Genomic DNA, 23,055 nt, shown 5'->3' with positions numbered 1-23,055 from the left:
TGTCAGTAATGAGTAAATAACACAATATGCATTTTTGTGTACTCACTTAAGAGAATAGCTCTGTCATAATGGCAGCCTAAGCATTTCTTGGAAACTTGACAGAAAAGAACAATGTTACAACAATGTATTTCAATGGGACGTAGATGATGTAACATTTATGGCCTCTTCAGTGAGATTGCTTGTGCCAAAAGGCACTCATTTCCAAGGTTTCGCTTTGCTTGACTGTACAGACAAAGTACATGAGCACAAGGGACACTTGAGGCCCATTATAGGGGAAGAAGAAATTCTTTGGTCACAAACCACTATATGTTGATAGGAAAAGTACAATTTGTCAATATAACTGGCTATACAGAAAAATGTCTATGCCTTTTATTAGGTTGTAAGACTTTGACCCTATAGAGTGCAGAAATGAACAAAGACTCACACGGGTTCAGGTTATAGGCTAACCGTCAGTATGACGCAGAAAGCATTAGAGTACTATATGTAGGAGTGGTGGACTTTGATTTGGTCATAATTACATTTTGTAGCTTTGGTGCAGAGAAGCCATTAAAACAAAAAACATCCGAGCTTTAATTGTGCTTTGGAATGTCATTGTAAATAACTTGTACTCAAACTGTGAGGTGTCCGTCTGTAATATCCCAAAGTTCATTGCATGTGACTTTTAGCCTATATGAAAGTGTCGTTAAAAACTATTGAAGTTTTGCAGTTGTAAAAGCAGTGGGAATCACTGACGCACAGACAAACCACTTCAATTTAAAACTCTCAGAGACAGGTGTGTAATTATCAAAGCCAAGTCCTTAAGACAGAACTAAATGATTAGGGAAAAATAGCTTTAACTCACTTACTAAACATTTATTTGGACCTATGTGATTACAAATAGACTGCTATGGGTAATGAAGTGTAAGATTTTTGCACTTATATAGCTCTCTCTGGTGTTGTATTATACCTTTTACTTGTGTCAGATTTGCCATATGGGACAGTTTTGTTTGATTGAATATGTACACTAAGTAAACAAACATTTTCCTGTAGCTTTTAGCAAATGTAATCAACATAAACTTCTATTATGATAATGAATGCACCACATAAAACTAATTTAGACAGTTTCACAGACCATGAACTGGGAAACCCTGGTTTATAGATAGCCTACTTAAACGCCCTCATTATGATTTTTTTAAAGCTTAAAATATTTTATGATATAATTTGATATAGATAACATTATTATCTATAGATGATGAGTAATAAAAAAATGTCAAAAAACATTATTACAAATGCATGTTGAGTGTAATAAAGCCATGGGCACAAATAGAAAAGCAAAAGTAATCCTGTTCTCCTCTGTTATCATTAAGTGGAATATAGTTAAATGATTTACGCTGTTTATGATACGTGTTTGCACAGATTCCTTACCCAGAGTGCAGTACGCCTGTGTAATATGAAGAAATGAACTCCGTTCTGTCAAATGGGGAGAGAGATAAAGATCACCAAAACAATCGCGCGTGGAGTAGTGGGCGGGGTCGAAGAGCATTGGGCGGGGCTCGTGACATCACTGATAATGGTCATATAATCCCCCATAGACGATCACCGAAGTGGAAACGTGTCTTGCTCATCCTTGCTGAAACAAGCTTGACAACCAACTTCACCTTTCAACATGGACATATACGCCAAAGACATAAAGAAACCCAAGCCAGCGTTGTTTTATAACATAAAGGTAAATTAATATTATTGTTTCATGGTTGTTGCTGATAGCCTATGTTATTGATAACAAGCCAAGATTCATACAATATTAATATTAAGATATAAATATAATATAAAGTTCTTATTTTTGTTCACTCTCTGTAGCAGACATCTTTTTTCTAAATTGTTTAATTATCTCTTTAAAGACACTTTTAAAAGCAATCAACAATGCACTTGCCGTTGTTGTTGATGGTGGTGGTGATGTGACGTGCAGTGGGTGCACATATTATTATTTGTGCTGTCATCATTTTTATTGTCTTTAGACTTTTAACCTGAACTCTTGTCTTTAACACTCGTGAGTTCATATGGCTTTATGTTTTATTAGTTCCCAGTCCTTCAATAAAAAAAAAATAATAAAAAAGATAAATCCTTAATTTTAATAATAATGTCTAATAGGCTACTATAAATGTATCAATGAAACTAGCAGGACATTGTGTGTGTGTGTTTTTGGTATATCTTATGTCTCTCACACTTGTAAAGCCAGGTTGTTTGAAGCCGCAGAAACAGGTTTTGCTGTATTTGACTGTCAGTGCAGACAGACTTCTGTCAGTTTGAAGCAGCTGTGGATGAGGACCTCGGCCCAAGGGGAAGTATATATCTATCAGATGGCTTGCCAGAAGCGATGCTTAGTTGAAGTTCAGCATGAGCTGCATTCATTTAGGTTTTTCTCTCAAGCGAATGTCTGTGGAATGTAGGGCTAAAATATAGTTCTGTCATCTTGCTCATTATGTCTGTCATGTGTGCGGCATTTAATTATGGTGTTTTTGTGTTTGGAAATTGTTTGGAGAAAGATCCCCTGACCACAGACTGTTTTGTGTTACAAAGTGGTGTCAAAACTATTTCAGCTTGGCTTTGCTAGACAGTCATAGATTTATTTGTAATTGATATAGCTGTTCATTTCTCTCAGTAGATCTTGACCATCGTTGCTGTTTACGCACCAAAATATTCTGTTTATTCTGATGGCTCAACAACTCATTCGATCCAACTGAGCTCAATCTAAATGAAATTTTCATTAGAAAGGGGTGGTGTAGACCTGCAATAACTCAATAGGAAAAAAACTAAGCATGTAAACGCTTGAATCTTCTCAGTTGGATTCAAAAATACCTTGACCAGAGATCTTATGAACTGGTCAGTGGAGTAGACTGAATATTTACTAAATGTATGCTTAAGAAAAGCTTTTAACATTTGTCAGATTTCCTTTTAAGGTATGTAACCAGGCAAAAACCACAGTTGTACTCAGATTGCAAAGTTTAGGGCTCATATAAACAGACCTTTCAGAATATGAAATCAGGCTGGATTCAATCACATTATAGAAAATTCCGTCTGAGTTTGTCTGGAGTTGAAAAATCCTTTAGACTCATCACTCCACCTAAAGTAACAGTATCTGCTGTTGAATCACCTGTGACAAACCAGCCAGAGGTTGTTTGTCAAATTAAAAGACGAGAAGAAAAAGTGTTTCGCGCCGACTTCAGATCTGTTTTTTGTAATTGTGATAAATTGTTGACATGTTACAAGCTAACACTGAGCAGAAACAATTCCAATGAAGATGGTTGTTTGTAATTACAGTAGCTAAGACAACTTGATGTGACACAGATCCAAGTGTCTGCTTAGTTTGCTTTACTTCATTCTATGGAATTCCTTTTCGACCCCTTATTAGGGCACTGTCTGTTGTTGTGGTAATTTATTTCTAATGAATGAGAGTACAAGTTTCACGAGAAGCTTCACACACTCTCCAAAATTAAAAAATAGACTATTGACGATCCACAGCCTTGAGTTGTGTGGTTCTTTTGAAAGTTACTGTCCATTTTGCTTCTCTATGACACACATATGCTTACTTAGGCTTTATGTGTTTGCAATAAGGGTGTGAGAGTGTTGTAAATGGATTGAGTATCTGTGTCTATGTGACCAATGGAGCATTGCTGCTCATGTTAAACTGACAGGTTTTTACATATGTGTTTTGTTCATCGGAATGAGTCAGGCAGTGATGACGTATGTTGAAAGAAGGTGTAGAACATGCTGTTCAGTGTACTAGGTTTGTTTACAATCCCTAAACCCCTTTTCAGATTGAAACTCATTTGAATTGACAGATAATACTGATATAGCATGTAGTACTTTTCTCTATTTTGCAAATTTTTTCTCTATACTAAATTACATAATTCTGTTCAAATCAGAAAAAAGACATTGACATCTCATTAATTTAGCCACCTTTATTTTAGTTAAATGCAGGATTTCAAAACAACATTGTTAACTTGAACTTGTCATTAGAAATTGCACAGAGGAAATATAATTTATTCGGGCCACAGGTCATCTTAAGATCGCACTTGTTGACAAAGAAATTAGTAAAATATTAAGAAAAACTGTCACATTAAACTTGCATTTTTCCACTTATTCAATCCACTGATTTACTCTTGGCTTTATGTAAAATTGTCTTGCAACGGTTAATTTACTCTTTTATTGGGACAAAGATTTGTTAAATTTGTATTTCATAATTCTGGAACAGCTTCTATAAAAATTTTCAGTTGACTTCATTGGATCGTTGCTGACTTTTTTTTTTTCGAGTCCCATTTGCAAGATTTTCTTTGAAGCCATTCCATGTGAAAATCGGTGAATTCTAGCAAGTTCATCATTTTCTCAGACTTGACCTTGAGAGACATGATTATTTTGCAGTCATTATTAATTTATGTTTATCATCACGAAATGAAATGTATCCTTATAATATGAATAGAATACAAAGTTGGATTGTGCTTGTTTCAACCCAAAGTGAAACAGCTCCTGAATGTCCTGTTATTTTTGTAGCTGTGGTGCACAGGATGGGCAAAAATGATTGGGACAGGCTTGTACTTTCTGACTGTTTAAGCTTTATATCCTGAGGAGATCCGAAAATGTCTGCTTAATGGTTCCCGTAACGTGATAGTGGTGCAGCAATGCATGTAAGACATCAAACATCAAAGTCAGTTCTTCCCCTGATTCTCTTTACTCAGCAGGGGAGTCTTCTTGTAGCACAATAGCTGCTGAGGAAGGGGAAAAATCCAGTTCTGGACAGACGACGGGAACTGCTTTTCAGCACGTTCATTGAATCTTTCATCATTGGTTTTCTATCTGTGGAGTTTGAATCACTCACTGTATCCTAATAACATTAGGCCTGATTTACGATTTCAGTGCAATTCAAACATCATTAAAAGGCTCTGCTGATTCAAAACTAATGACACTCTATCAAAGTCCCCTAAAGACACGTAAGTTCATTTGCCGGTCATCTTTGTCTATCTATTTAGGCAATAGTCAAACAATTTCTACAATCTACCTTGAATGGGGAAATGTATTTGAACTCACTGAAATCTCCAAATCTGTTTGATTGTTCTGTTTGAAAAGACACACACACACACACACACACACACACACACACACACACACACACACACACACACACACACACACACACACACACACACACACACACACACACACACACACACACACACACACACACACACACTTTCTTGATGAAACTATCAATTCCCATAAGAAACCTCTGGAATCAAAAGAATAATCGTGGTTAATTTAACATATTGACACTCCCAGTTTCTGTTAATAAAAAGTAAAAAAAAAACAAGCAGCTTTCTCATAATTTCAGCAGAACATTTTTAAGAAATTGTTATACATTATGTGAGGGACCTTCCAGTGTTGGACAAGTCAAAAAGGTTGAGAACCATTGTTTACAGGCTAATGAAATGAAGAATAAAATGAAAATGTTGAAGAATAAGTGAAAAACCAATGCCTCAATGGAAAAATCATTTGACTCTTTTTTTTCTAATTTCCTAGAATGCATAAAGCGGCCTGCCAGGGCCTAAATGCATGAGGTAACAGTAGGACAAATGTCTGACAATAATTTTCTCATACATATGGCAGGATTGTTTTATTTTCGTTCTTCCAAAATTCCAAAAACGATTCACACATTGCTTCAATCCAAAACAAATATTTCAACATGCTTTGTGCTTACCCAAGGCTACTTTGTAATAGTCATTCACGACACGGCGAGTGATCAAACACGTGCCAGCTCTGCAAAAGATTTACGACTGCTTGGGGAGAATTATGCACTGATGAACCTGCAAGCTGTAATTTGAGTAGGAACTTATGGTCAGGTTATGCTGTACATGTGCTATTGCCTGCACTTTTGTTAAGGCCTAATAGCCATCAATATAGTAACATGCCCTGATCATAGTACACCTACTGTACCACAGGGACACGTATTGAGTTATGGCCTCTGGAGAAAGATTGCTCATAGTGTTGGTTTATCAGAGAGTCTTGAAAATTCAATAAAAAAGAGAGATCTTCTCGAGCTTCCTTGTAACATATGAAAGGATACAGACGTGGCTGCTGCATGTCGAATAATTCAAGCTGAACCGAATGTGGAACTGGCACTGGGGCGGAAAGTGGCACAAAGCTGCCATTCAAACGTCTAACAAAGGCATTTAGTTGGGCTGCTTGAGTGGACACAGCCTATCAAAATATTTCCGTAATTAAAAGCCTATTCCCTGAAAAACAAGAAAGAAATCGTAGCAACTTTGTCATAAGCAGCTATTATGTGTGCTAACAAACCATAAAGCCGAAGATTTAATGGGAGCATTAGCTGTTCTAGAAACCATCGAAAGCATTGTGATTTGGCCAGCAATGGAGAGCTGGCGATGAGGATGAGCAAAGGAGAGGGATTTATGTCTTGTGTTTGTTTAGGAAATCTAGTCCAGATCTCTACATGCCCTATCAGATTGCTTCATGCCTTTGAGAACTCTGCGAACTTTCCTCTGCTTTTGCTCATGACGTCTTAGGCGCAAAAAATGCTATTTGGGAGCAGCTGCTTCTCAAACACACAAACAGGGAAATGTTCTAATTTATGAGCTTTAATCTCTACTGCATTTATGGCTTATCGTCAAGAACCTTTCTCAAGAGAGGTGAAATGCTGCTAGACAAGCATTACAATCAGGTCATTTGCCAACCAGTACAACAAGTAAATATGGCTATAGCTCATGTGCTCCAGCTTTTCTTTTCTTTTTTTTTTTTTTTCTTTTTTGCATAATTATGCATCTCTTAAAGCATGTTATGATACGTTATCTCTACTCAAATATTTCATGTATGATAAACTAAAGGCCCATTCAAATTCCGAGTCTGTTCAGTCTGTTGCTGTCTGTCAGTGCGGTGTGAATTGGTCTTTAACTGAATTGACTCAACTTAAACACGTCCAAATAACTTGATTCATTCAAGTTCATCCTACCTGAAGTATTTGAGTAGAGATAGGCTAACATGTTTCAATCACATTGAACAACTGTCCATGTTTTAATCGAGTAAAGTTAAAGTAAGATATTTTTGAGTGTATAAAGCTGGTAATAATAGCACTAAGGTAGTGTATTATGGTTACATTCATAGCATAGTAGTTGCTTTTTATAGTAAAAGAGTTTAATTCCTCAACCCTAACATGTCACATGCTCTACATCTCACCACAATGGTAATGATTGAACTGAAATTATTTATGTTCCACGTCTGTGACATACGAGTTATTATTGGAAAAGAAAAAAAAAATATGGTGGGGATGATTGGGTACTTCATTTTTTGATTGGATTTTGAAATGTGGGTGTTGCACTCAAAAATGAATGCAAGCTTGCAGTTAATTGATGGGGTTTAAGCAGACTACATTATTAGTGAAGTTGGCCATTTTCACTGGAAGTTATGACATGACAGACATAAAAAATGAAACATGCAAGGAAACATTCATAATTAGATCTATAACATGCATTTGCAAAATAGCTGGGATGAATTTTCATTTCATGCCTACTATAAGAATGATAGAATTTTTTTTCCAGGCTTTGGAAATGTACAGAAAAGTGTCAGATACTAATGGAGAGCAGATACACCACTGATCCAGTTTTCCATTTTATGAACCACCTTTGTTTTATCACTTATTTGCACAGTGAGGAACTTTTGGGGCAATGGCATCTTTTAAAACAACAGTGTAAATCTTGAAGGTGATTTTAAGAGCTCTACGTTTGGTTTAAACTATGTTGCCTTTTCCATGGATGGGTTAAAGACAGAGGACAAATTCCAAATATGGCTTACCATACTTGGCCTTCACATTACAAACCAAACACAAAGTGAACTCAGATATATTGTGAAATCAGTGTGGTTAACCTTCATGTTCTGAGGTGAGGCACTGAAGATCAAAGTCTGTAGAAATTTGGAAGGGAACTCTAAATTAAGGGAGTTGTTGTTTAGCTCCAGACGTGCTGTTTCAAATAACCCCCATGTGACACTGTAACAACACACTGATGAATGCACTTGCTCAGATCATAGAACATCAGGTTCCTTTATCATTGAAGAATGTTTAGTACACTTGATAATTATAATTGGTACACTCACTGTAATCATAACCTGTATGTCTGACCATTCTTCATTTTCTTGCTTTCTCTTCCTGTAGTTCTTCGTGTTGTGTCATGGCCTGCTCCAGCTCACTCAACTCTTGTATAGCTCTTACTTCAAGAGCACCATCACAACAATTGAAAGACGCTATGGCCTTGACAGCCTCTCTTCAGGAACCATATCTTCTCTCCATGAGGTACAGACCACTCCATACAGTCTTGCAAAGAGTTTATGGCTTGCTTAAGTGGAAACATTGAAAGTCTAATAAATAATGGAGCATTTAGACATTAACTATACACAATATTAAAATTCTTGCAGATACTAAGCTGCTTAAATGCCCTAATTGAAATAAGGCTTAATCCTGGCTTAATCTAAGCGCTGTCTGTGAAACCAGGCCTAAGAGTGTTAAATTATTAGTGTTTTAAAGATTAACTTTAAGTGACTGTTAAATGACAGTAAAGGTAATCTAATGTAAAAATAGGGGAAATGAGCATGTGCAACAGACACAGATCTCAAATGAAGTGAATCCCTAATTATATAATATATAAGTCACAAGGTATTTTTATGATAATGAATCATGAAATTATTCACTTAAAACGGTTTACCCTGCGGAAAAGTAATAAAAATATTTTTCATGGTTTTAGTTTTAGATACGATAATAACCCTGTAACCAACATGGTATTTCTGATGTGTCTGGATGTTTAAAGAAGTCTAAGCTAGTTAAGCTAGTTAAAAAGGCTTTATACTGTAGGATATTTACAAATAATCGAAAACATCCTGCTGTTGTCAGGATGCTTCATGTATTACTGTAGGTGTATAAGTGCAATAAGAAAAAATACAGACTGCTTTATGTGACTTTTTTTTTTTTGTTTTTTTTTTACTTAGGTAGGGAACACAGTGCTGATAGTGTTTGTCAGTTACATGGGTAGTCGGGTTCATCGACCTCGATTCATTGGACTGGGTGGCCTGCTAATGTCGATAAGTGCCATGATCTTAGCTCTACCTCACTTCCTGTCCCAGCCCTACACCTTTGACTCTGTCCTGCATGGTAAGTGTCATTCGGGCCATTAGCATCCATATTTATCTCAATGAAACCAATTAATGTGAATTTTACAAAGTGTAAAAGTTATTTGGAAATATACACATCTGTTGAAATGAGCTCTGCACTCTCTTCCTCCCCATTTTCTGTCTTAGTTTGTTTTTATGCATGATCATATTGTTTCATGCCCTGAGTAGAGGATCTTAGACTCTAAGCTCATCAAAATGATAATGTCACTGTATTCATTTAAAAAGGCTCAGGACACTTTGAAGAAAACCAGACACAACAAAGTGGGGATCTAAAATAACAAAGCTGAATGATAAACATCAGCTTAGACATAACAGGGTAGGCATGTCTACAGGAAGTTGCTGCCGAGAGACTCCATTTTGACCCTAGCTTCACTTCTTAGACAGGGTTTAGCATTAGGTTGGGGAAAAAACATGAAGAAATAAACAGATTGAGGTTGAAAAGGGAGAGGATAGAGAGAAAAAAGGAAAGAGATGAGGACGAAAGGAGTGGAGAGATACCGTAGAGATAAGACTGCCTGATTGATCAGACTGGAAAGAAAAACCTGGAATTTACTCCAAGAGATAATGATTATCTCCTTACACTTCCTTAAACCTTTTATTTTTGCTTCATTCTCTCACTTACCCTATTCTGCCTGCAGATACTGTCATTTGGTCTTATACATTACAATACTATGCAAAGGTTAAAGGAAACTTACATAGTCTTTAAAGCCATGTTGTTGTTTTTTTTTCATGTTCTCACCCACATGTTATTTCAAACCTGTACTGTATGCCTTTCATTCTTCTGTGAAAAACAAATGTACTGTAGAGTGTCCAAGCTGCTCTTTTGCATACGCCATATTTTAGCTAAATATACTGTACACAGCAATGTCAGTGAGACTAGGGCCACGTTTCTCCTAATACTGTCTCCATAAAAAGACCATTCTGTAAAACAGGTTGCATCGCTTCCAGTTCATGTCTTTTATATGTGCTTTGTTAAATATAGAGCTGTTTTACTCAAGATACCTTCAAAAGAGCGAGTAAAGATTAGGATAACTGATCTCCATTGCATATGCAGATTATGTTAATGTTTTTTTTCTTCTTCTCACTAAGATATTTAAATCGAATAAAAAGGCAACAATAAAAACAACTAGTTAGGTGAGATGATTGCCTTAAAAGTCCATAGATACCGGCATCAGTTTGTACTGCCGTTAACACTTTCTCCAACAAGCGAATGCAGACCTGTTTTCCTGTTTGTTCACGTAACATTCGGCATAAAACTAATTGTGTGGACAAGAGCAGCTTGGACAACCCTCAAGTTTTAAGTGTAAAATGCGGACCATAGATATTTTGTCCTCATCATTAAACATTTACTAAACATTTTACTAAAGACAAATATCTGGATGGCTGATGTGACTGATAGTTTTTGGGATGAATGTGTTGTATTTCTGTGTTTAAATCCAACAGCGAGCAGACAGGATATGTGTGATGTGCGTGGGAATGCAACTGGTGCCGAGGCTTGTGGTCAGGAGGATTCACGGAAGCTTGTGGACACCAGTAAATTTTGGATGTTAATGGCTACGGCCCAGCTGCTTTTCGGAATCGGTTCAGTCCCCATTCAACCTTTTGGCATATCTTATATAGATGACTTTGCAGGGGCTGGGAATTCACCTCTCTATATTGGTACGGTTCGGGGTTTTTTTTTACAAGAGTTTCTAATGTTCATTGAAAGAACTGTTAAGATTATTGACATTCTTGTTGTTGTATGTTGCAGCTATTCTCTTTGCTTTGTCAGTGTTTGGGCCTTCCTTTGGATTCCTCCTGGGCTCTGTGGTCTTGCGTATTTATGTGGATGTGGACAGATCCAGCACAGGTTTGTTTACCCTTTAAATGACAGCAACAACTTATTACTCTTCTTTATGTTAATGTTAATTGTAGACAGCTGCAGTGTTACATGTTATCTAGAATGATTCTTTCCACTAGTGGAGGCGTTGGAGTTGACCCCTACTGACCCTCGCTGGGTTGGTGCATGGTGGATGGGTCTGCTCATCACTGCTGGAGGTCTTGCTCTCACCTCAATCCCTTACTTCTTCTTCCCCAGATCCCTTCAAATAGAGAAGGTCAGTCATGGGTTTGTTTTAATGACAACTGAACACTTCACATGATCCTTCAGAGATCATTCTAATATGCTGATTTGGTGCTTAAGAAACATGTCTTATTATCATCCATTTTGAAAACAGTTGTGCTGTTCAATATTTTTGTGGAAATTATAACTTTTTTCAGGATTCTTTGATGAAGAGAAAGATCAAACGAACAGCATTTATTTGAAAAATGTTGTAACAATGTAAAAATTCTTACTGTCGTGTTTGATCAATTTGATGCATCATTGCTGAATAAAATATTAATTTCTTTCAAAGAAAAACTTACTGACCCCAAACAAACGGTACTGTATAATATATACCAATAAAAGTTCTAACAAAAAGAAGAGGTTTATTTTAATAATATATTTTTTTATATGTGGTTTCAAATCTGTGTCTCTACTTTTTGTGGAGCATTTAATAAAACATAAACTCAGATAAAATTGGCCCTCATCTTGTAGGTTATCTTTATTTTTTTAGTGTCCCAAACATGATTTTCCATCTTCATCACCCAAACTCAATAATAATAATAATAATAATAATAATAATAAAATAAATAAATAAATAAATAAACTTCAGATAATTTTCCTCATTTGAGCAGATGCTGTTCGAAGCTACACACAGAAGCTTCCAATGATCTCTCCACCATATGGCACATTTATAAAAAAATTAAGTAAAATAATGGTAGAATAAGTGACAAAAGCTACAAGTGGTCTCTCTTGGTTAAAAAAAATGGAGTCAGATGAATAATACATAATAACTGTTTTCTATTTTTGACATATTTTAAAATGTAATTTATCCCTAAAGCTGAATTTTTAGCATCATACTCCAGTCTTCAGTGTAACATGATAATTCAGAAATCATTCTAATATGCTGATAGAAAGTCTTCTTTTGCAGTCTTTTGAATTGGATGGTGACATCATGAAAGAAGACCCCAAGAAGCCAGAGAGCTCCATGCTGGATTTCTTTAAAAGTGAGTCCACTCTAACAGGTTTATTATGCATTTAGAGCAAGAATAGTAAGACCATTTTATTAGTATAGTTATGGCCATTCAAATAGTTTACGTAGAGTTATAAGTATAGTTGACATGGGTAATTGAAAATAAAATAAATTGGAAAAAATTATAATAAATAAGTAAATAAATCAGAACAAATATTACTGCAGTCCTGTGCTGTTGATGAGGCATACGTGTGCTGTTTATCTGTCTCGTGTCTCTTGAGTCATACAGCATGCTCAGGTTGTTACTGTAACAGGATCTGACAAGCTCTTATGAATATACCTGCCTCCAGGGCATGATTTGTAAGAAGCTGGTTTATGCATGATCATGTCTTCATTCATGTGTACTCAGTGCAAAACTGATTTCCTGCCGTACACTCATATATACACTATATATATATATATATATATATATATATATATATATATATATATATATATATATATATATATATATATATATATATAAACTTTTCATTTATTAATGAATCAAAGTAATATGTAAACATCAGTTTCTTCCTCTTGTGGTCTGTCTGTGTTTTTGCAGTGTTCCCTAAGATGTTTGTCAGGCTGTTGCTAAGTCCTCTCTTTATGCTGCTGGTTCTGACCCAGTGCTGTTTCTCCTCTGTGATCGCTGGACTTGCCACCTTCCTCAACAAGTTCCTGGAGCGCCAGTACAGTGCCACTGCAGCCTATAGCAGCCTTCTTATTGGTCAGTCGACATATTATAATAGAATACATTATATATGAGTACAATTTTAGGAGAAACATGGCCCTAGTCTCACTGACAGTATATTTAGCTAAAATATGCCGTAGTCCCCATGATTTTATACTGAGAAATATCCCTTATGAAAATATCTGTGAATGAATCTTTGTTTTCTCTCAGGTGCTTTAAACCTGCCGGCCGTTGCCGTGGGGATGGTGCTCGGTGGTCTGATTATGAAACGCTGGGTGTTGTCATTCAGAGCCATTCCACGTTTCTCTGTTGTAATGCTCACCATCTCCGTCTTCTGCTGTGTGCCTCTCTTCTTCATGGGCTGCCCCACACAAGATGTTGCTGGTGTTTACCCCAAAACATCTAATGCCACCAGTGGGTGAGTTTCACAGGATGCTCTTTTGAGTTGGTTTTGAGGAAATATTTTTTGCAATCTAGATAGAACTAATAAATCAATTAAAAATAAATAAATAGATAAATAAATTAAATAAATCTATAAAAGTTCATTTAATTTTAGTCAGGTCTGGCCTGCTTAGGCTAGAAACTGCAAATTTGATTGCTTCCATGTTGTTTGTAATTTTCTCAGTTCAGTTAAATAACTGTTAGAAGACTGATTGCACAGACAAACTTTCGTCTGAGTTCGCTCAAAGACACAATCACGATAAGCAAATTTTGGCCAATTTTATCAGAAGTTCCCTCACCTCACATTTATGCATTTGGCTGATTCATTTTTACAAAGCATCTTATATTGCATTCAAAGTATACATTTTAATGGATCATGGATCCCCTTAAGAATCAAACCCAATGAACCCATGAGTGTTAGCGCCATGATTTACTGTTTAAGCTACATGAACGCTTTATGTTAAAGGGATCCTGTTTCTGTTTTTCCTATAAATCTGACAATTATTCAAATTAGAATAGTCAAAAAATCTTTTTTTAAATCCTATTCATCTACAAATCCTTAAATAATCCTGCACCAACCTATTTGACTACTAACCTATTTTAATACTTACTTCACCCCTACATTCCCGCAAGAGGTCTAAGATCGGGGGGTTAATTCTTCCTCCAGATCCCTAGAACCCGCCTAAAGACTAGAGGAAATGGCTGGCCCCACTCTTTGTATTGCTAATATAGATTTTAAAGGGGACATATCATGAAAATCTGAAAAGTGACAACCCAGTTACTTTGTTTTGGTAAGCCTTTCTCTGCAAGCATGTCAAAAAATAGGCCAATCAGATTTCGCTCCCCTTTTGACGTTGGAAGGGGATCTTATTATTTATTATTACCGCCCCTTATTCTTCAAGTTTCCACCCACGGTGGCGTCATTTGGTTTACAACAGTGTAACCAGTTCTAACGCAATGGCAAAAGTTCGAGCAAAGCATGCAAACTGTTCTGTCGTTGGCTGCACAGACGAGCATAGAACACTATTTTACCAAAAAATGTCACCGCTGTCTTATAAAGACCTCAGGGAACTGTGTAAACTTGTGTAAAAGTTAAACATGACGGTACATGCAAGTCGATGAGATGAATCAATGTAAGTCCACAACATCTAGCTACATAAATGTATCCACTAACCATTCAGAAACATCCAGGTGCAGTTTAAAAGTTGCAACCTCTTCCTGAGTCTCTCCGTAAGGCTGCACTCCACTACTGGTTATTTCTGGGATTTTGGATGAGTAAGACTATTTATGTGTTTTGTTGTTATTTGTCGAATATCCGAAGCTTGTGTAAAGGATTCTTCTGAAGGGGGGTGAATAAACATGACTGAACATCTGAACATTCGGGCTCATATGTGGAGTTGGCAGAAGCGGGTTTTGAGATGAATAATTCTCTGTATCTAGCACTTTCCACTGACTCAGAGGACCCCGTTCTGGATCTTGAAGCTTGCTCTGTGAATTCTTCAGACTAGAACGAGGAACTCATACGTTCTGAGTCTGATTTTGAGTCTGATTTTGAGGGGTTGGATGAAGATAAGCTGGCGGGTGCCTCGGCAGAGCAGCTTCCTCAGTTTGCCACTTTTGAGGAACTGCTTGATGTTGTCACTTGTGCTGTTGCCAGACGAGAGGCAAGTGATTGTGGGTTCAAAATTGCTTTGTCACATCTGCACAAGTGCAGCCTCCCAGCCGCTATCTCCCTGAGGTGACAAGATTGGTGAGGAATCCATACTCTGCTCGTTTGCATATGCAAGCATCATTAACATACTCTACTGTGGTTGTTATCCACAAGCAGGGCTACGAGGCGATGCCAAAGGTGGAGGAGATGCTTGTGGGCTATCGCTTTCCTTTATCGTCATTGTCGTGGAAGAAACCTGCCTTACCAACTAAGCCTTGCTGAGTAACGTCTAGCTTAGTTAGGAAGGCGTATGCGGTCCCTGCACACAATGGCAGTTCTGCAGGCATACCAGGCTGACCTGCTCAAAGATTTGAACCATGGTGAGGGATTAGGGATTGAGAAGGTCAAAAAAATTCAGCTAAGCCACATACTTAGCCCTCTGGCCAACCAAGCAGACAGCTCATGCCGCAATGGTTCAATGGCTGCAATGGTTGCCACTGTGGCTCAACCTAAAAGGAAAAGACAAGGCCTTTCTCCTTATGCCCCGATTTCTCCCTCCGGCCTGTTCGGCAACGCAGTAAAAAATGCCGTTGACAGGTATCAACTGGCGGCGTTCAAGGGGCTAATTCCTCGCTCTTCAGGATTATAGAAAAAAAATTCCACTGTCAGACTTTGTGGCAGCTTGGCTACTTCTCCCCACCTTCTCTCAGTGGGTTATTAATACTATAACAAAAGGATACAGAATTTAGTTTGTTTCCTGTCCACCTTGTTTCCGATGTGTCATGGCAATGACATTATTTCAGTTAAGGGAGAAAGGGGCCATAGAACATGCACCCCTCCTAGAGTAAAAGGCAGGCTTCTACAGTTGGTACTTAATTGTACTTAAAAAGGATGGGGATTTAATCCCCAGAATCATCCCCCCATGGTTGTAAGGGTCACATTCGGTGGGCTACATGCATTACAGCTTTAGAAGAAGCCAAGGTTCCTTAACGGAGGTGTGGCTTTTGGGGCTTGTTGCCGTCGCAGATCTCTCATCTCTCACGACAGACACCTTTCTCAAGGGATGTGGTGCAGTTTTTGATGGCCGACCAGCCAGTGGTTTGTGGGAGGACTCTTATCTCTCTTGGCACATAAATTGACTCAAGATGGTGTTTCTAGCCCTGAAACCCTTTCTTCTGCAGCTTAGGTGATACCATGTGTTAGTTTGGACAGATAGCACTTCAGTAGTTTCCTACATCAATCACCAGGACTGGCTGCTTTCCTGTCCCCTTTCAGGCAGACACAGCAGATCCTGCTCTAGTTGGAAACCAGTTTACATTCTGGGGCATGCAAACATGGGGGCAGTCATCCCGTCGAGGCAGGGGCTGAGGCCCTGGGAATGGCGACTACATCAACAAAGAGTGGAGTCCATATGGAAGTGGTACGACAAAGCAGAAGTGGATCTGTTTGCCTCCGAGGAGACAACCCACTGTCCCCTCTGGTTCGCCCTCACACTAGGCTGTGCCTGTATGCTTTTCCACCGATAGCTCTGCTCCCTGTAGTTCTAGCAAGGGTTCGTCAGGACTGAGTTTGCCTTCTTCTAGTGGCTCTGTTCTGGCTGACCCGAGTGTGGTTTGCGGATCTAGTGTGTTTCTAGGATGGCTTCCCATGGGAGATCCTGATCCAGAGAGATATTCTCTCTCAAGTGAGGGTGATGAAATTTCATCCCCGGCCAGAGATATGGAAACTTTGTGCCTGGCCCCTGAGGGAAGCAGCTACGACTTCATTACCACAAGGGAACAGCCTGCTTATATAACCCCAAATCAGGGGGAGGCAGCTGTAACCTTGAAACTTCAGCATATCAAAAAGGGAACTGCCTACTAAAGCCCCTGCCTACTAAAAGGAGGCGGCCGCCCTTAGATTATCATAAGGGAGCTACCTGTTTCTTAACGGAACCCACACAGAGATGGAAGGCAGCTCACCTTACCTTGGAGATCGATGTCGCTACCTAAATTGTGCTCAGAAGAGCGGAGGCCTCAGCAGAATGACTCTTCATAGCAAGAGGAGGCCAAAATACACTCAACCTTAAAGAAAGCTTATCACAGCGGCTCACAGAGAGCTGACACACTTGATGTCACTGTCAAGACAGAGCTCAGGTGAGCGGAGGCCTCAGAAGAATGACTCTATAGCGAGAGGAGGCCAACCATACTCAACCTCAAAGACAGTTTACCAAGGCAGCCTCACAGACGGTCGATGTACTTGATGTGACTGTCTAGCTGGAGCTCAGGTGAGCAGAGGCCTCAGCAGAATGATTCTCTACAGCGATAGGAGGCCAAACTACGCTCAACCGTAAGGACAGCTTATCATAGCGGCCAACAGAGATTCGACACACTTGATATCACTGTCCAGACGGAACTCAAGAGAGCGGAGGACTCAGTAGAACGACACTTTATTGCGAGAGGAGGCTAAACAAAGGCCACCTTGAAGACAGCTTATCACACCGGCTCACCGAGGGCTGACACACTTCATGTCGCTGTCTAAATGGAGCTCAGAAGAGTGGAGGCCTCAGCAGAACGACTCTCTAAAGAGTCAAACTACACTCCACCTTAAGGACAACTTATCACAGCAGCCCACAGAGAGTCTACACACTTGATATCACTGTTCTGATGGAGCTCAGAAGAGCAGAGGCCTCTGCAAAACGACTCTCTATAGCGAGAGGAGGCCAAACTACACTGAACCTTAAAGACAGCTTATCACAGCGTCCCACAGAGAGCCGACACTTTTGATGTCACTGTCAAGACAGAGCATGACCAAACTGCACTCAACCTTAAAGACAGTTTACCACAGTGGCCCACCGAGGGCCGACACGTTTGATGTCACTGTCTAGATGGAGTTCAGGAGAGCAGAGGCCTCTGCAAAACAACTCTCCATAGCGTGAGAAGGCCAAACTACACTCAACCTTAAAGACAGCTTATCACAGCGGCCCACAGAGAGCCAACAAACTGTCCAGATGGAGCTCAATGGAGCGGAGGACACCAGTTCATGCAGAGGCGTTCCCATAGCATCAACATCATGACGCAACATCTCATTCCCCTCTCAGCAAACTATTTAATTCATAAAATTTAATTCAAATTAAAACATTTATTAAAATGAATTATTTAAAACTAAATCCTTAAAATTATGCCATAATGGAAACCCCTAAAAGGTTCTATATATGAAGTGCCTAACAGTTTCTATATAGAACCTTTTCTTCTAAGAGTGTAGTATAAATGTATCTTCTATAAACAGGGCCAGTTGAAGACAGCTGGATCTCACAGACACTGAAAACACTGTTAAGCTTAGTCTGTTCTTTGTCTTCTGCCAGTGTTTGGATTCAGACCATTGTGTTCTAGTAAAAGTTTGTATCTTCGAGTCCAGAACAACTTCCAGTGAAAATGCTATATAATCAGTTGAACTAGCACACAGGTGAACAGCATGGGGCTTAGTCATTTAAAGTAGTTCTTGGAATCAGTTGAAGTACACTTCACCATTCAAAATACTGTGTGCTTCATATCTGAACACTTTCACTATGCCAACTGGGAGGAAATGAGGAATGACTGTTTTCCATGAACTTTATGAGCATACTACTATTATTGTGTCATTGTGAAAATAATTGAACGTTTAAACTCACACCCTGTGACTGTGTTCTGGATGTTAAAGGAATAGTTCACCCAAAAATTATGTCATTGTTTACTTGTGTTGTTCTAAGGTTTTATTCATTCTTCCATGGAACACAAAAGATGACATACACTGACAATGAATGAGAACTGGAGATTTTAACCTTCAAAAAGGACAAAAAAACAGCATAAAAGTATCATGAAAATACAATAACAGTAGTCCATACCACCTGTGTGCTATATTCCAGTCTTCTGAAGCTATACAATAGCATTGTGTGATAAACAAAAGGAAATTTTCTTCCAGTCCAGTGAGATGTTACCTAATATGACTGGATAAATGAGTCAGAGAGTTGAATTTGAGAACCGGATCAGACCGATTCATGAACAAATCATTCAGACCAGTTTTATGAACTCTATCAACGAATTCATTGAAAAGAATCGACTAAAACTGAAAAAAAAAAAAATCTCATCAATCATACATCACTAATCACAAATTCTCATGAACATGCCAAGGAAAGCTATGAAGATGTCAATATTTTCAGTTAATAATGACAAAAATTTTGTATGAACTATTTCTTTAATATTACGATTCATAAAATGTTTCTGTGTTCTGCAAGTAAAGGCTAAACTGTGTTATTTTATGCCCTGCAGGCTTCTTCTGCCCTGTAGTGCAAACTGCTCATGTCCCAGAAGCACCTTTAACCCAGTGTGTGGGGAAAACAACATTGAGTACATCTCACCCTGCCATGCTGGGTGCAAAAACTTCACCATGGATCCCAAGAACCCATACAGAGTCCAGGTAAATAAATAAATCTGACAAAACAGCACATATTTCACGTCATGAAGTTGTCATCTCAAGCCAGAGTTCTAGCAGAGTCACTGCATGTATAGATCTATCCATTTAGACCTTTATTTAGCTCATTACTGAGGCTGGATAGCAGCTCATTGTGAGCCTCTGCTGTACTAGCGACACCGAGCAAATGGCCAGTCATGGTCTGTTAGCGATCAATGGGTTGAATCCAATCAATCGCTAATTAGTAATACTTCCTGGAGGAAGTGCTTTGGGGACTTAGGACAACTTTAGTGTTAAAGCTTCTGTATAATTGCCCAGCAAGAGACTTACAGGAGCAGTTGATGATGAATTATTCTGTATGACACAGCATATATCATACCAAGAGGCAATTATAGTAAGAAATAGACTTGTTTCTGGACTCCTATGCTGGTTCAGTTCAGTCAAAACCGGCAATGGAGGACACTGTGTCATTAGAAGTCAATGGAGCACAAGAAAACATTATAAAATAAGTGTTAGTATTAGCAGCATCTAATGAAACACTTTTAGTTATTGTTCTCTTAAATGTATAGTATCCTTATAGCAATAATGATGTTTGTAATGAAGATATGCACTCATGCAGGGGTTCTCAACTGGTTTTACTAACTCAAAATGTACCATACAAATTGAAAATGATTAATTATTGTATTATTGGTTTGTTATTTTATTATGTGACAAACCATGTTTATCCTTATGAACCTTTATTTATCGAAGTCTGGGTCAGATTTCATTTTACCTTGTGTAGTTTTGTTTTTCAAGGATATGTCACACTTAATGTGACAGGTGAATTTGTGTCATATTGTATAGTTTGATAAAAGACCTTTTAAATAAAAAAGATACGGAAAGCATTTTCTCTTCACATTTAAAATATGATAAGCCTAGATATTTACATAGATATACACACACACACACACACACACACACACACACACACACACACACACACACACACACACACACACACACACACACACACACACACACACACACACAAAAAAAACAGTACTTAATTTTAAATACATGTATGGGTTACTGGACACTTAACAGTTAACTTAAGTTAACATTTACTGCTCTCATGTTCGTATTGAAAAACCATATCATAATAACATCCACTATCTCTTTGCACACAGATTTTTAGTAACTGCCAGTGTATTCCTGCTATGGGCATCGCCAAGCCTGGCCCTTGTGCCAACGCCTGCCCTCACTATCTCCTGCCTGTAATGCTCATCATATCTCTAGCCGGACTTATTGCCAGCCTAACACACAACCCTATCTACATGATGGTGCTGAGGTGAGAAACACAACATTGCATTCAGTGTGAGAACTTAAAACATAAGAAATTGAGTTATTGTATTTTATTTTATCTCACCTTATTTCAATCATTCTGTCTTTACCTATAGGTCAGTTCCTCCAGAAGAGAAGTCGTTTGCCATAGGGGTTCAGTTTCTGCTTTTGAGGGTTCTTAGTAAGTATATGACCAACATACCCTTTTTTTACTTTTATTTATGTATTCTTTTAAAGTTTTAAAATTTTTATTTTCATTCAATTTTCCTGTAAGATCCTAAAGCAAAATAATTGGTAAGAGAAAGTGGTCAGGGTAAATAACCATTTAAATTATTCTAACATGAGAACACTTTCCTGGGAAAAAAAAACAAAACAATCTCTGTCTAAATTGTGCAAGTACTATACGCCCCCTTGTGGCGGTACAATAACATAGTTACTGTATAGTCATATACTGTACATACTGTATCTTATTACAACAACATCATTACACACTATCTATGCTTATTTAGTATATTAGTGCATAGCAATATATATTTGTTTAAACTTGTAGTATAATGATTTCTTTTTTCTCTTTCTCTTTGCTTAGCCTGGCTGCCAGCTCCGGCTCTGTTCGGGATGACCATAGACTCCACATGTATTTGGTGGAAAACGGCTTGTGGGAAAAAGCAAGGATGTGGTTACTATGACAACAACCTTCTGAGAAACAGGTAAGGATATTTTCTCTTTTGACCTAAATACATTATAAAGGTACATTTGTGTCAAAACTCCTAAAGGTAGGGTTTGAATTTAGTGAGCTTAAACACACATACTGTATACTTCACATATATTCAGCAACACAAGGCTAAAAATAGAAATTAAATTATGCTAATAAGTGTTATTAGTTGGTTTAACTTAAACAAGTAAGTTACCTGGTTGCCTTACATTTTTGAGTTCATTGAAATAAAAAATTTGAGTTCATACAATGAAGGAGATTGGTTTAATAAACAGAAACTCAAAATATTGTGTTATTGTAACCACATTAATTATCTAAGTTGATTTGACAAAAGATAAAAAGTTGTGATAAGAAATCATGAAAATAATGTTTTACAGTGGTGTAGCACTGATGATGATCATGATGACTTGTTACAGGTATCTAGGGCTTCAGGTGGGCTATAAGACGTTAGGCATTATACTCATGGCATTTATTGGCTGGAAAATGCACCGGACCAGAGAGTACAGCTTAGAGAAAAGGCCAGAGGGACCCCTGTGATGCCTCAACCCTGCTTAACCTATCTGATCTCACTTTTGAGAACCTTCTCAGTGAGTTGAGCCCCTGGACATTTCTTGTCAGAAACCCCTCCTTCCTACATCTGGCTGGAATTCAGTTTGGATATTTCTCAAGTAACTGCTTGAGTATTTATTTCCCCCCTGCATGCATGCAGGGTCCTAACTGGAGAGATGCAGGGACTTTCCACCTCTGCAGTTATTTTGGTATTAATAAATAACTATGTATAGTAACTCAAAACAATTCATCATAATCTTAGCTGCAGTTTTCATCAGCAAATTATTTGAAGCTGGATTTATGACTGTGGCACCTATGAGGAGGACACAAAACATAAGAGAAATGTCTATAGTCCTTAACTTTGGTTAATATGCAATTGAATCATGATTCAAAATGGTTGACTGGGAACATTATTTTTCCCCGTCCATATATCTACTCTTCTTTTTGAAGACTATGTGAAGGATGTGGAATGCTCTGTCTCATCTATCGCCAGATGCACACAGATACACAAGTGTGTAGAATATCAAACTGTGTGCCAGTTGAGGTGTGCAGCTTCAAATAACGATTGTAGCCTGAGCAGATTTAAAATGTTACTTTCAAATGTGAAGACATTTTAAAACTAGGCATCAAATGTTTGTAAAATATATTTTTATACCTGATATTGCTGTTTTATTATACCCTTTGTGCATATTGTTTTACCACGGTTCTTAACACAAATGACAAAAAGCTTTTCTTATTGCTGCTTGGAGTAATGAATCGTGACTTTCTGATAAACTTTTTATTATGCAACATGTAACGTTTATTTACCGATGTATAAGTTATTTCAAATATAAAATTTGTTCACAAATTGTTGTTGTTGTTGTTATTTATATTGGGCTGATATTTATGAAAGACCATTTCTGCCACAAAAACAAAAACAAATCATGATTTAGTTCCAGTTTGTAAATGACTTTTTGTCTCATAA

At 37.9% G+C, this 23,055-nt stretch overlaps 1 protein-coding gene across 1 annotated transcript; it reads left to right on the top strand.

Moving 5' to 3' along the window:
* The first annotated feature begins 1,576 nt into the window (after positions 1–1,576).
* slco2a1 (solute carrier organic anion transporter family, member 2A1) lies at positions 1,577–22,942 on the top strand. Its single transcript, XM_079884008.1, has 14 exons — positions 1,577–1,705; positions 8,195–8,332; positions 9,022–9,184; positions 10,648–10,863; positions 10,955–11,053; positions 11,164–11,300; positions 12,216–12,291; positions 12,862–13,026; positions 13,201–13,408; positions 19,369–19,516; positions 20,677–20,837; positions 20,947–21,011; positions 21,417–21,537; positions 21,959–22,942. The coding sequence occupies exons 1-14, from the start codon at positions 1,646–1,648 to the stop codon at positions 22,077–22,079; spliced, it is 1,878 nt and encodes a 625-aa protein (XP_079740134.1). The 5' UTR covers positions 1,577–1,645; the 3' UTR covers positions 22,080–22,942.
* Positions 22,943–23,055: the final 113 nt, after the last annotated feature.

This window comes from Squalius cephalus, assembly GCF_949319135.1.
Source record: "Squalius cephalus genome assembly, chromosome: 10".
Classification (NCBI taxonomy): domain Eukaryota; kingdom Metazoa; phylum Chordata; class Actinopteri; order Cypriniformes; family Leuciscidae; genus Squalius; species Squalius cephalus.
Note: the sequence above shows the minus strand (reverse complement) of the source record. Positions and strands in the feature narration are given on the sequence as shown.